This window comes from Macaca nemestrina, chromosome 10 (assembly GCF_043159975.1).
Source record: "Macaca nemestrina isolate mMacNem1 chromosome 10, mMacNem.hap1, whole genome shotgun sequence".
In the NCBI taxonomy this organism is placed as follows: Eukaryota; Metazoa; Chordata; class Mammalia; order Primates; family Cercopithecidae; genus Macaca; species Macaca nemestrina.
In genome coordinates, this window is record NC_092134.1 from 21988557 (window position 1) to 22003618 (window position 15062).

Below are 15062 nucleotides of genomic sequence, written 5' to 3' on the forward strand. Positions count from 1 at the left end.
TTGCTTAAACCCGGAAGGCGGAGGTTGCAGTGAGCCAAGATTGCACCCTGCACTCCAGCTATGTAGCCCAGGCTGGTCTTGAACTCTTGGCCTCAAGCAATCCTCCTATCTTGGCTTCCCAAAGTGCCGGGATTATAGACTGCAGTGGGCTATAATTGTGCCATTGCACTCCAGCCTGAGTGACAGAGCAAGATCCCATCTCTAAAACATTCTAATTATTGTAAAATAAAATTTAAAAATATTGCAGCACCAACTCCTGCTCTACCAATTTTGTACCTGGCAGTTCCCATAACTGCATAAGCTAAGTCCTAGAAGTACATGTCTTAATCAATAAAAAAATCCTACCAGTTCTGTTTCTCTAGAGAATGCTGAGGAATGGACCACCCTTAGCCCCATTTACCAGGGGGGGAAATTGAGGCTCAGAGGATGATGTGACTTGCCCAGGGCTGGCCACTGAGTTCCTGCGGTGGAGTTTGAATCCAGACCCGGCTGGAGTCCAAAGCCCTCAGCCCTTCCTCATACTGGTCTCCAGCCTGCATCTGGATTCTGGTAGGAGACTTTCCCTCTCCATGACCCAGCCAGGTGGGGCAGCAGGAGCCCTGCCCGTTCCTTCCTCCCTCCCACCCACCCTCCCTTCCTCACTTTTGTTTTTCCGCCTCATTTCTCTGCAGCAAGGTTTCTGTCAGGAGGGCTTTCCCGGGAATGCCTGGGAGGCGGCTTCCCTCGGTCAGCGTGGGCCCGGCAGGCGACGTCCCCTCTCTCTGCTCTGCAGGGAGAAAAAGAGGGAAAACCCCCATTGCCAAGAGAGCAACGTGACAGCCAGAGCGGCTTCCTGTAAACTGGATCGATCATCGATTGCGATCAATTTCCCAAACTCGGGCCTTGGAGAGAGTGCAGCTGTGGGGCCCTGCGGGCCCCGTGTCCTCAGCACACAGGTCATTTCCACTGTGACACCAGTGTCAGTACATGCAGAGCTTCTTTTGCCTGCTCATACCTCCGGGGCCTGCTTTATTATACTTTTAAAATTGTGGTAAAATATACGTCACATAAAACTCACTTTTTTTTTTTTTTTGAGACGGAGTTTCGTTCTGTTGCCCAGGCTGGACTGCAAGTGCAGTGGTGCGATCTCAGCTCACTGCAGCCTCTGCCTCCTGGGTTCAAGCAATTCTCCTGCCTCAGTCCCATGAGTACCTGGATTATACGTGCCCGCCACCATGCTTGGCTAAGTTTTGTTTGTTTAGCAGAGATGGGGTTTTACCATGTTGTTCAGGCTGGTCTTGACCTCCTAACCTCAAGTGATCTGCCCATCTTGGCCTCCCAAAGTGCTGGGATTACAGGTGTGAGCCAACGCGCCTGGCCAAAATTCACTATTTTAAGCACCATTTTACAGTGACATTTAGTATATTCACAGTTTTGTGAAGCCATCACCACTAGTTCCAGAACACTGTCACTGCCCCAAAAGGAAACCCCTCGTACCCATTAAACAACTCAACCAATCTCCTTTCTGTCTCTACGGATTTGCCTGTTTTGACATTTCACACCACCAGAATCGTACATTATGTGGCCTTTCCTGTCTGGCATCTTCCACTCAGTACTATGTTTTTATTTATTTATTTATTTTTTGAGATGGAGTCTTGCTCTGTCACCCAGGCTGGAGTGCAGTGGTGCGATCTTGGCTCACTGCAACCCCCGCCTCCCAGTTTCAGGCAATTCTCCTGCCTAAGCCTCCCAAGTAGCTGGGATTACAGGTGTGAGCCACCACACCAGGTGAATTTTTGTATTTTTAGTAGAGACGGGGTTTCATTATGTTGGTCAGGCTGGTCTCGAACTCCTGACTTTGTGATCCACCTGCCTCAGCCTCCCAAAGTGCTGGGATTACAGGCGTGAGCCACCGCGCCTGGCCGGCACCATGTTTTCAAAGATCACCCATGTTGTAGCATGGATCAGTGCTTCCTTCCTTTTCATGGCCAAGTAATATTCCACTCTATGGATATTTTGTTTGTCCATTCAGCTGTTGAAAGCCACTTGAGTTGTTTCTGCTTTTGCTGTTATAAGTAACACTGCCATGTACATTTGTGTACACTGTTTTGAGCCCGTGTTTTCAGTTCTCTGGGGTCCACACCTAGCTGTGGTGCTTCTGGGTCATGTGGTGAGCCTGTGCTTTACTTAGCAAAGGACTGCCAGACTATTTTCCCCTCCCCACTGTGGAGGGCGCACATGTGGACGCTCAGCCATCACTGGCCTCACCTGCATCACGTCCGCCTTGGCAGGCCCTGTGGGGGCTCATCCCAGGGCTTGGTGGGTGCCTTTGGTGCTGAATTCATCACAGGGGCAGAGGGTGCTTTTGGGGCTGGCCATGGAGGGTGGGAACCTGAACGGGTCTCTTGACTTCTCTCTCCACCTGCCACGCTATATGTCTTACTAATTTGTTCACTGACAGTCTCCCTTTCTAGAAGATCATCACCACAAGGGCAGGATTTTTCTCTTTTACTCCCAATTGCGTTTCCAGTGCCAGGCTCAATATACACCCAGGAATTAGACGGTTACCAAAGGCCTTCACCTGCCCAGTTCCCTGCCCCAGCCACCCCCCAACAAGGCTGGCCGAGTTTGGCTCTGAAGATCTGCAGCCTGGTTGTTTATTGTAGATGCGCCGAGGAGGCCGTATCAGTACCTTTGGGGCTGAGGAGCTCGGGGTTCCTCTTCCACGAAGTGTGGAGGTCTCGCCGGGGCTGCCCGCTGGGGTCAAAGCTGGGGGGCTGCAGTCTGTCGTCTAGGCCGCGCGCCGCCTCAAACACAGGCACGGGGTCTGTGCAGGGAGAGAAAGACAGGGATGATGAGGGCCTGGTGGATGGGGACACCTGGACTGTGGCTGCAGGGCCTGGCAGGCCCCACAGGAGCCACTGGAGTCACCCTGCTGGCTTGCAGGAAATAGCATGGACTTTCTGCTCTACGAGGGAGCAGGCTCGTCCAGGCACTTGTTCAGGGCAGCATCTGCTCTCTCTAGGGTGTGGGTGTCCTGTCCAGCTGGGAATAATACTAACAATAATAATAGTCGACCAGGCTGGGTGCGGTGGCTCATGCCTGTAATCCCAGCACTTAGGGAGGCTAAGGTGGGCGGATCATTTGAGGTCAGGAGTTCGAGACCAGCCTGACCAACATGGTGAAACCCCATCTCTGCTAAAATTCAAAAAAATTAACCAGGCATGGTGGCTCATGCTTGTAGTCCCAGCTACTCTGGAGGCTGAAGCAGGAGAATCACTTGAACCCGGGAGGTGGAGATTGCAGTGAGCTGAGATCACGCCACTGCCCTCCAGCCTGGGTGATAGAGCAAGACTCCGTCTCAAAAAAAAAAAAAAAAAAAAAAAAAAAAGGTTGTCCGAGTGCAGTGGCTAACGCCTGTAATCCCAGCAATTTGGGAGGCCGAGGTGGGAGGCTCACTTGAACCCAGCAGTTCAAGACCAGCCTGGGCAGCATGGCAAAATCTCATCTCTGCAAAAAAATTTAAAAAGTAGTCTGGGCTCAGTGGCTCATGCCTGTAATCCCAGCACTTTGGGAGGCCGTGGCGGGTGGATCACCTGAGGTCAGGAGTTCGAGACCAACCTGACCAATATGGTAAAACCCCGTTGCTACTAAAAATACAAAAATTAGCTGGGTGGCTGGGCGCGATGGCTCACGCCTGTAATCCTAGCACTCTGGGAGGCTGAGGCGGGCGGATCACAAGGTCAGGAGATGGAGACCATCCTGGCTAACACGGTGAAACCCTGTCTCTACTAACAATATAAAAAATTAGCCGGGCGTGGTGGCAGCGCCTGTAGTCCCAGCTACTTGGCAGGCTGAGGCAGGAGAATGGTGTGAACTTAGGGGGTGGAACTTGCAGTGAGTCGAGATCGTGCCACTGCACTCCAGCCTGGGGACACAGCAAGACTCCGTCTCAAAAAAAAAAAAAAAAAAAAAAAAATTAGCTGGGTGTGGTGGCAGGCACCTGTAATCCCAGCTACTCGGAAGGCTGAAGCAGGAGAATCACTTGAACCCGGAAGGCAGAGGTTGCAGTGAGCCGAGATGGCGCCATTGCACTCCAGCCTGGGGGACAGAGTAAGGCTCCATCTCAAAAAAAAAAAAAAAAAAAAAAAAAAAATTAGCTGGGCATGGTGGCACATGCTTGTAGTCCCAGTTACCCAGGCGGCTGAAGTGGGAGGATCACTTGAGCCTGGGAGGTCGAGGCTGCAGAGAGTAGAGATTGTATTACTATACCCCAGCCTCAGCAACAGAGTGAGATTCTGTTCAAGTGATCCTGCCTCAGCCTCCCGAGTAGCTGGGATCAAGGGTGTGCACCACCATGCCCAGCTAATTTTTGTATTTTTTTGTAGACACAGGTCTCATCATGTTGCCCTGGCTTCATTGCATTTTCTTGATTTTATGATGCCATCTGTGGCACTTTGAAACTGTGCCTTGCAGACCTCCAACTACAGCGAGGGGCACTGAGCAAGGATCTGGCTGCTGCTCTGAGATCCATCGCTCTGAGGCCAACCTTCCCATGGCCTCCACCTACATGCCTGTGTGCAGCGGGGATACCGAGGCGGGACTGCTCTGAGGGCTGACTTTGGAGTGACGACTCCCCCATGGCCTCACCCAGCACTTCCGTAGGCTGTGTGGGGGTCTAGATGCTCCCAGGTGGCTGCCCCACCTCTTCGCGCGCTCTCCCAGCCTCCCTGCTCCCTGTATTCCTATTTTGCACCAACATCCTCGCCCATGTAATTCTTGGTGTGCTTATCAGTGGACCTGGTGACACCATCATTTGTGACACATGTTGTTGGTTAACGGCTTTTTCGGGGGGCAAAACACACATCTAGATGTAAGATGTCCACAAATTCCCCAATCACTCAAAGGTGAGGAACGCGCAGGTCCTACTGCCTGGAATTCAGTTCCCTCTCCCAGCCCTTCACGCCGCAAGTACATCTGCTTCCTTATACTCTGAAGTCCTGCCTCACTTCTTCCAGGACGCTTTCCCCAAGTCCCCATCTAGGGCAGGGACTAAGAAACGTGGATCATCTCAGAGGTGTGTTGGCACCTTCCAGGCTACAAAGCCCAGGCACGGGACTGGCTTCCCAGCATCCTCACGGCATCCCCTGGAGGCTGGCTTGGATCCAGTGCATTTTCACAGATGAGGAAACTGAGGCTCAGAGAAACCAGGTGACTTGCTGAAGGGTAGATGTGAGACTCGAACCTGGGTCTCTTGCTTTGATACCACAAAGGCCTCCTGTCCTAGTGCCTGCTCTTGCCAGCCCTAGCAGGTGCAGATGGTGTCCACGGCACCCAGGAAAGCCAGGGTCCTGGACATAGACCAAGGGGCCTAGTCTGGTTCAGTTCTTTCTAATGCATGGAAGCCCTGTCTCTTCCTGGTCCCTCCCCTAGAATTTTCTTTTTTCCTTTTTTCTGTTTTGGAGACAGAGTCTGGCTCTGTTTGCCCAGGCTGGAGTGCAGCGGCGTGATCTCAGCTCACTGCAATCTCTGCCTCCCGTGTTCAAGCTATTCTCCTGACTCAGCCTCCCAAGGAGCTGGGATTCCAGGTGTGTGCCACCACCCCTGGGTAATTTTTGTATTTATTTATTTTTGAGATGGAGTCTTGCACTGTTGCCCAGGCTGGAGTGCAGTGGCACGATCTTGGCTCACTGCAACCTCTGCCTCCTGGGTTCAAGTGACTCTTCTGCCTCAGCCTCCTGAGTAGCTGGGATTACAGATGCGCGCCATCACACCCAGCTAAATTTTTTATTTTTGGTAGAGATGGGGTTTCACCATGTTGGCCAGGCTGGTCTTGAACTCCTGACCTCAGGTGATCCATCCACCTTGGCCTCTGAAAGTGCCAGGATTACAGGCATGAGCTACTGTGCCTGGCCAAATTTTTGTATTTTTAATAGAGTTGGGGTTTCACCATGTTGGTCAGACTGGTCTCGAACTCAGGTGATCTGCCTGCCTTGGCATCCCAAAGTGCTGGGATTACAGGCGTGAGTTATCATGCCTGGCCCCTCCCCCAGATATTTCTGCCAGCATCTGTTTGGCCCTTGCTCTCTGCTGGGAAGCAGAGGGATTAAGAGCATGGACCTCAAGGTTAGATATCCCTGGAGTCTGCTAATCTATACTTGCTTCTGGGGATTGCTGTGTGACTTTGGCAAGTGACTGTACCTCTCTGTGCCTCACCATAAATGTAGCAACCTCATGGGGCTGTGGTAAGGATCCATGTAAAATGCTCCCCGTGGCACCACACACTTGGTTAGCTCAGAGTAAACAGAAGCCCTCACTTCTTTCTGAGCTCCAGTCACATTGGCTTCTTCTTACTTCCCACCTCAGACCCTTTGCACGGGATCCTTACCAGGAACACCCTCCCCTGAGCAACGCCTTTCAGCTAGTTAACACTTACTTGCCTTCCATAGTGCAACTCAAATGCCCCTGCTTCCAGGAAGCCCTCCACTAACCTGTACTCTGATATGAGCTGCCTGCACCTTTCCTTCACGGCACCCACTGCAGTTCTAATGCACGTTTATTTGCAGGTTCACCTAATTAACACCCACTGGACTGCAAACTCCACATGGGAAGGCCAGACTGCATCAGTTTTTGCACCCTCTCCCACCCCCCACCCTGCTGGAATTCTTGTACCTACCATGAAGTGTGACCCACAGTCCAACCCAATAAATATCTGCTGATGGAAGAAACGGGGCCGTGCCTGTACATGGGGCCTTCAGGTCTGGCTGGAACAAGGAGGCTTCCCTGTTTTACTCTGCTGTGGCCAGTTTGTTTAGGTGGCGGGGGCTCGGACAATGGGCGTCCATGCCGAGGTAAGCAGGTGCGCAGGAAGGCAGTGGTGGCTTTCGTCTGCCGGCAGCCCCCACGCCCCGTCATTAGGCAGGGCCTGCGCAGCAGGGTATGCCATTATGTCTCCCCGGGCTGATGTAATTATACATTGACATAATTAACCCAGCAAGCGCATTAGGCAGGCCAGCTAAAAATTCATCTATAATTATTTGTTGTGTGCATGCTAATGAGTCCATCTGCACTGCCTTTGTACAACACGAACAAATTAATTTACAAGTCTGGATTTTTTAATAAGTTCAAGGAAACGCTTCCTATTGTGTCCTGGTTTTTGAGAAAGGAGGAAAAAAGGCGACGAGCACTCGCCGGGGTCAAGGAAGTTAGACAAACACAAGACGGTGTGGTGCCAAGTGGACCACGCAGGGCCACGGAGGGCTTGCTCCGGTTCCAAGGAGGGGGAGGATCCGGCTCGTGGCCCAGGGGCTCTGCTGGCCGTGAGCCCATTGAACCAAACGACTATACTTGGTGATAACGGATGTCTGTCACTCACCCTGTTCTCAGGGATTAGGTATTGATATTTCATTCTACTCTGAGGCCCTGTGGGTCATTCCTTGCTGGCTGTGTGCTCTGTCTTGGGGAGGCTGGCCTTATGTGGCTCCCCAGAGAGGCTGGTGGGAGGGTCTGGCTGGACCTTTGTCAGGTCCATAGATTTCAAAGCTCTGTCTTTTTGCCTTGCTTTGCAGGTACGGTGTAAAACAGTCATTAAGTTCACAGAGTCCAAAGTCCAGCTCAGGGTCCAGATCCCATGGGGCCTGGAGCCTCATTTTCTCTACTTATAAACTGGAAACTTCCTAATTCCCAGGAATTATTATTACTGTTATTATTTAGAGACAAGGTCTTGCTCTGTTGCCCAGGCTGGAGTGCCGTGGCTCGATCTAGGCTCACTGCAACCTCTGCCTCCTGGGTTCAAGCGATTCTCCTGTCTTAGCCTTCCGAGTAGCTGGGAGTACAGCTATCACCATGCCAGGCTAATTTTTGTATTTTCAGTAGAGATGGGGTTTCATCATGTTGGCCAGGCTGGTCTCAAACTCCCAATCTCAGGTGATCCTCCCACCTCGACCTCCCAATGTGCTAGAATTACAGGCATGAGCCACTGCGCCCAACCACTGATTTTTTAATTTTTGTAGAGATGGGGTCTTGCTATGTTGCCGAGACTGGTCTCAAATCCCTTCCTAAAGTGATCCTCCTGCCTTGGCTTCCCAAAGTGCCAGGATTACAGGTGTGAGCCACCACACCTGGTCTTCCCAGGAATTCTTATTGGGAAGATTTAAAAAGATATTGAGAGAGGCAGTAGTGATTTAAGGATCGGGTGTCAGCTCCTACTGCAATTGGCCAAGCTAACCTCTTGGAGCCTCTGTTTCCTCATTTGTAAAATGGGGGTGCATGTCTAGGGTGGTTAAGGACTGGGGGAGAGAAGGTGTGCAGATAATTGCAGACCCAGGCACAGGGTGGTGCTTGCTAAGTGCTGTCTGCTTTTATCACCCCTAGACAAGGCAGCACACCAGGCGCTGGCATTCTGGGTGCTGGCTGTCTGGGCAGAGATGCTCTGTGGAACTCGGGACAGGGTATGGCTTCACCTGTTTGCATCAGTGCCCCAGAGACCCAGAATCTAATAATCCTGCTTTGAGCTAACTCTACTTTGGGACCCAAATATTTAAACTTAGAAAGTCGCACTGGGGAGCGATCTATCAGATCAATCCGTCCAACATCCCTTCCACCCCAGGACACAGTGGGGTCTGATGTTATCCCTGAAATCTGCTGGAGAGTTGGTGGCAGAGGCTGAGATGGGCCCTTAGACCGTTTCCTCTCACACTGTGCTGTCCCGGATTCCCCAACTTGAGGGAGAAGGTGGCTGTAATATCCAGATGCCTTGGCCAAAGTCGGGCTGCAACGGAGTCCTAACGGCCAAAGCCCTTTCCACGGATTAGAATTCGTTCAGTCTTCACCACAACACAGAGGCAGGCACTGCTGGATCCCAATTTCCCACATGGAAAAACGGAGGCACTGGGGTGAAGTCATTTCCCCAGGGTGAGGCAGGGAGGGTTGAGCTGCCGTCCAGGGACACTGGCCCCGCTTGGCAGAACAGGGTGCTCAAGAGACCTTGCTGGCTCGAAGCAGGGGCACATCAGAGTCCCCTGGGGAATCTGTCAAACATCTCGGGGACTCAGTCCTAAAGATTCTCATGTGTGTCAGTCTTAGTCCTTTCAGGGAGCGGGTGGGGTCGTTCATGACTCGGCCGCTAGACCTTCTAACTAACTGGTGATTTCCATTCTCTCTCAGATACAATGGAGCTGTCAATTAAGATGCCCCGCCTTCCCCTGGCAGCGGGTCAGATGCTCTGCCCTGGGAATTTGAATGGATCCCTCAGCCGGCCCAGCTACCCACTGCTCTGGTCCCATCTGACCCAGGTGGTCTCACCATTCTCCCCCACCTTCTGCCTTCTAATAAATTCCTTTTGTGCCTAATAGTTTTGCAGAGCTGGCTTCTGCTGCATGGCACTAAAGAACCCTGATGGATACATGTGATGAATGATTTTGGGCCAAAGGAGACCTAAGAAATCACTGGTTTAATAGATTCATTTCAAGGCTGGGTAAAAATTGGGCCTAATAATAAAGAGACTGAGGACTGAATGCTCAGGAGGGTGCAGGGCCAGGTGTACCCTGGGCTTTCCCAGACGACATCACAGGTTTGGGGAGAAAGGAAACCCTGTAGCTTAGACAGGGCTGGTGCAGGGCAGCCTGGCCAGGAAGCAACCAGGAGGGGTGGACTACTGCAGTGCGCCTCCAGGAAGGAAAGAGGAGGAAATAGGCTCTGAGGGTCTGTCTTGTTCGCTGACACGCAGTAGGTGCTTCATAAACATCTGCTCACTAACTGAGGCAATGAGAGGTTGGCGAAGAGACCAGAGGCCCTTCCGAGCTGCACGAGGGGAAAGCGTCACTTGAGCAGAGGTTTGATTAGAGCGAGAGCAAGAAGCGAGAGGTGAGCTCAAAGCGCGGCTCTGCAGGCAGAGCCATCTGGGTTAGAATCCCATCTCTGCCACTTACTCATTGTGTGGTCTTAAGTAAAGCATTTCAGCCCTTTAAGCTTCAGTTTTCCCTTCTATAAAATGGTGACACTAACCGCATAACTAACTTTCTATGAAGATGTGAAACCTAAGTTTTGCAAAACAGTTAACACAGTGCCTGGTACACCTAAGTGCTCAGTAAAGAACAATGGGCTGATTCCCACAGAGGCCAGAGGGGACCACTGCTTGTGTCCCAGCTTTGCTCTGCTACTGCCTGGCCTTATCTCCTGGGCCGGGCTGCTTTGAGACAGACCATGAGGGCCCTGGCTTCTTACTATTAGACCAGAAGCACAAGTCGGACGGCTGCCCTCGGTCCTGCTGCTGGCCTGCTGTGTGACCCTGGACAACGCACTCAATTCTCTGGTTCCCCTGTCCAAATGCCCATTACAATATATCTCAGGCATGCACTCAACATTAGGTGTCATCAGATAGAGGCAGGAGGCCATGGAGGCGAGTACTTTGGCCCTGGGTCTATCCCTTACAACCAGGATGGTCAGGGAGGGTGATTATGAGACACCTTCACGGCTGAACTTGATGCAAGAGATATGCAAGGCATTTATTAGGGGAAGGCCCACAAAAGAAAGAGGGGAAGGAAGGGGAGGAGGTAGGATGCTAGTCTGATGCCTGAGAAAGGAGGGAAGGAGGAGGGAGGATTGGACAGGATGAACCTTGGACTGCAGCATGGCTCTGAGAAAGTCTTGGCCAGGCTGGTGGGGAGTTTCAGAGCAAGGTGTACTGGTCAGCTCCAGCTGCTATTAAAAACATACCACAGGCCGTGTGCCGTGGCTCACGTCTGTAATCCCAGCACTTTAGGAGGCCGAGGTGGGCAGACTGCCTGAGGTCAGGAGTTTGAGACCAGCCTGACCAACATGGTGAAACCCCCCTCTACTAAAAATACAGAAATTGGGGAACACTGTGATTTCCCCAAATCCCCAAAGACACGCTTAGAGAAAGGGAAAGGAGGCCAGGCTGGGAGGCTGGAGGTCAGACCCTGGCTGTAACACCACCAGGGAAAGTCACTTAGGGTCCCCGAGCCTCAGTTTCCCCATTAGTAAAAGGGAGATAACAAAAGGACCTACTGCATGGGGTTACGCAGGGGCTATCTGAGCACACCGAGCTCCTGCTTCAGTGCCCGGCATCTGCGGACTCCAAATGAGTGCTGCTCTTATTATTGACTCGTGGCAGTTGTGGAAGGTGCCACTCAGCGCTCCCTTCAAGAGAGAACCTCCCTCGAGGTGTTGGTGACACCTTCCAGGTATGGCATCTTCCAATGGCTGAGCATGGCGGGAATAGTCCTGCCTAATGCTGGAACAGGCAATTGTACCATGGACTGAACTGTGACCCTGCCCGCCGCAGACCCGCATCCTGAAGGCCTAATCTGGCCCCCATGTGGCTACATTTGGAGATTGTCTTTAAAAAACAACAACAACAACAACAAAAAACTAAGTCTCACTCCATCACCCAGGCTTGAGTGCAGTGGCGTGATCTCGGCTCACTGCAACCTCTGCCTCCTGGGTTCAAGTGATTGTCCTGCCTCAGTCTCCAGAGTAGCTGAGATTACAGGCATGCGCCACCATACCTGGCTAATTTTTTTTGTATTTTTAGTAGGGACAGGGTTTCACCAGGTTGGCCAGGCTGGTGTCTAACTCCTGACTTCAAGTGATCCGCCCGCCTCAGTCTTCCAAAGTGCTGGGATTACAGACGTGAGCCACCGCTCCCGGCCTGTGGTATCCTCTAGATTGTCAGAAGCATCCCTGACTTTCTGAACAGCCTTTGGTGGGGGGAGGTGGGGACACTAATTTAAATGACCCATTGACCATCCCCTTTTCTGTGCATCAATAGAGGAAAGGCTGTGTGAGGACACAGTAAGAAGGCAGCTGTCTGCAAGCCAGGAAGGGAGGTTCTACTGGAAACTAACCCTGAAGGCACCTTGATCTTGAACTTCCAGCCTTCTGAACTGTGGGAAAGTAAATTTCTTGCTCCTGTTCTGGGTGTGTTTTGTTTTTTTAGATGGAGTTTCGCGCTTGTTGCCCAGGCTGGAGTGTAATGGTGTGATCTCAACTCACTGCAACCTACACGTCTTGGGTTCAAGTGATTCTCCTGCTCCAGCCTCCTGAGTAGCTGAGACTACAGGTGCAGGCTACCACACCTGGCTAATTTTGTATTTTTAGTAGAGATGGGGTTTCACCATGTTGGTCAGGCTGGTCTCAAACTCCTGACCTCAGGCAATCTGCCCGCCTCGGCTTCCCAAAGTTCTGGGATTACAGGCGTAAGCCAAAGCGCACTGCCTGAGATTTTTTTTTTTTGGAGATGGAGTCTCGCTCTGTCGCCCAGGCTGGAGTGTGGTGGCGCGATCTCGGTTCACTGCAAGCTCCGCCTCCCAGGTTCACGCCATTCTCCTTCCTCAGCCTCCTGAGTAGCTGGGACTATAGGAGCCCGCCACCTCACCCAGCTAAGTTTTTGTATTTTTAGTAAAGATGGGGTTTCACTGTGTTAGCTAGGATGGTCTTGATCTCCTGACCTCGTGATCCACCTGCCTTGGCTTCCCAAAGTGCTGGGATTACAGACATGAGCCACTGCGCCCGGCCTGTGGTATGTTTTTAATGGTAGCTGGAGCTGACCAGTACAGCTTGCTCTGAAACTCCCCACCAGCCTGGCCAAGATTTTCTCAGAGCCATGCTGCAGTCCAAGGTTCATCCTGTCCAATCCTCCCTCCTCCTTTCCTCCTTTCTCAGGCATCAGACCAGCATCCCACCTCCTCCCTCTCCCTCTCCTCTTTCCTTCATGGGCCTTCCCCTAATAAATTCCTTGAATATCTAAAGCTGTCTTGGCATCTGCCTCCCGGAGGACCCAAATCACTTGCTTCTCAGAGCCTCAGTTTCCCCATCTGTAAAACCAGGACAAACACAGACCCTCCCCCTAGGAGTCTGTGGATATGAAATCCGTGACTGGTGCTGGTGCATTCTGCAGTGATGAGTCTGAAGCTGGCAGAGCTCCCCAGGGCACCTGAGTCCTTGTGCCTGCTTTACTCAGCCCGAGTTTACTGAACGACTGTGGGAGGCATGATGGTGAGCGAGACAGATGAGCCCCTGTCTTTGTGCAGCCGACACCCCAGTGGGGAGACAGGTGCCGCACCTTTGCAAGGGTGCTCAGTGGTACCATAGAGAACGTTTCCATCAACACCCACCCTGGGGGGGATCTCAACTCACCTTGGGGAGGAGATTGGGAAAGACCTCAGTGACGTGGAACTAGGGGTGCTGATGTGGAGCAGGGAAGATCTGTGGGAGAGAGGTCTAGGTGGGAGGCACCGCTTGTGCAAAAGGCTGGTGGCTGGAAGGAATCTGTGCAAAGCTCAGTGGCATCTGAGGACATGACACCAGGTCCCAGTGGCTAGAGTGGAGTTGGGGGAGATGAGGGGGACAGGTGGGCAGGTAGATCCCAAAGCCCCTCTGTTGGTAATGTAGATGAGGGTGGGATTTATCCTAAGGGCAGTGGGAGGACACATTCTAATTTGCCTTTTTCAAAGGCTCATCTGGCTGCTTTGTGAAAAGTGGGGTGCAGAGGGCGCCAGACAGGCGGCTACTGCAATAGTCCTGGCAGCCATGATGATGGCTCTGGTCACAGTGGTGGCATAAGTGGGAGCAGCGCTCAGATTCACGAGTTACACAGGAAACGTTGGTGGGACCTGGTGCACTGAGCTGAACAGTGTTTCCCCAACTTCATGTGAATTTGGAACATCAGAATGTAACCCTATTTGGAAATAGGGTCTTTGCAGATGTCATCAAGTCAAGATGAGATCATATTGGAGTAGGTTGGGTCCTAATGCAATGGTTGGAGTCCTTAGGAGAAGAGGAGAGGATGCACAGAGCCACACAGGGAAGGAGGCCACGTGAAGATGGATGCCGAGGTGGAAATGACACATCTAGAAGCCGAGGAGTGCCAAGGATTGCCGGCAGCCCCAGAAGCTGGGAGAGAGGCATGTGACACCACCACAGAGTCTCCAGAAGGAATTAACTCTGCCGACACCTTGATGTGGGGCTTCTGGATTCTGCAGCTGAAAGAAAACATTTGTTGCTTTAAACCGCCCAGTTTGTGGTAACGGGGCACAGCAGCCAGAGGAATCTGTTCCGCTGTGTTTTGGAGACTGGAGGTCCGAAATCCAGGTGTCAGTAGTCAGAGAGCCATGCTCTCCCCAAGGCTCTAGGGAAGACCTGGGCCTTTCCCCCAGCTTCTGGTGTCGCTGGCAATCTGGCTTTCCCTGACTTGCAGCTGCACGACTTCGATCTCTGCCCTCGTTGTCACATGACCTTTTGTCTCTCTCTCCCCGATTCTTATTCATTTATTTATTTGAGACAGAGTTTCGCTCTGTCACCCAGGCTGGAGTGCAGTGGCGAGATCTTGGTTCACTGCAACCTCCGTCTCCCGGGTTTAAGCAATTCTCCTGCCTCAGGTTCCCAAGTAGCTGAGATTACAGGCATAAGCCACGATGCCCAGCTATTTTGTATTTTATTTTTAGTAGAAATGGAGTTTCACCACGTTGGTCAGGCTGGTCTTGAACTGCTGACTTCAAGTGATCCATCCACCTCAGCTTCCCAAAGTGCTGGGATTACAGGCATGAGCCACTGTGCCCGGTCCTTGTTTATTTGTTTATTTACTTTATTTTATTTTATTTATTTATCTTTGAGACAGAGTCTCACTCTTTCGCCAGGCTGGAGTGCAATGGCGTAATCTTGGCTCACTGCAACCTCCACTTCCCGGGTTCAAGCAATCCTCCTGCCTCAGCCTCCTGAGTAGCTGGGACTAAAGGCACACACCACCATACTCAGCTAATTTTTGTATCTTTAGTAGAGACAGGGTGTCACCATGTTGGCCAGGATGGTCTCGATCTCTTGGCCTTGTGATCTGCCGCCCTCGGCCTTCCAAAGTGCTAGGATTACAGGTGTGAGCCACCACACCCAGCTTCTTGTTTATTTTTGAGATGGGGTCTTGCTCTGTTGCCCAAACTAGAGGGCAGTGACATGATCACAGCTCACTGTGGTGCCAAACTCCTGGGTTCCAGCAATCCTTCCATCTTGGCCTCCCAAAGTGCTGGGATTATAGGTGTGAGCCACCATGCCTGGCCTCTCCTCTTCTT

General features: G+C 51.9%; 1 protein-coding gene across 14 annotated transcripts in view; it reads right to left on the reverse strand.

The window, feature by feature from the left end:
* LOC105493409 (cut like homeobox 2) overlaps nt 1-15062 on the reverse strand; it is a 318739-nt gene that overhangs the window by 53246 nt on the left and 250431 nt on the right. For all 14 annotated transcript variants that reach the window (XM_071071090.1, XM_011761016.3, XM_071071093.1 and 11 more), the window contains 2 exons: nt 2672-2806; nt 643-766 (listed from right to left, as the gene is read on the reverse strand). In XM_071071090.1, the coding sequence (XP_070927191.1) occupies nt 643-766; nt 2672-2806 (259 nt within the window). The remainder of the gene's footprint in view (nt 1-642; nt 767-2671; nt 2807-15062) is intronic.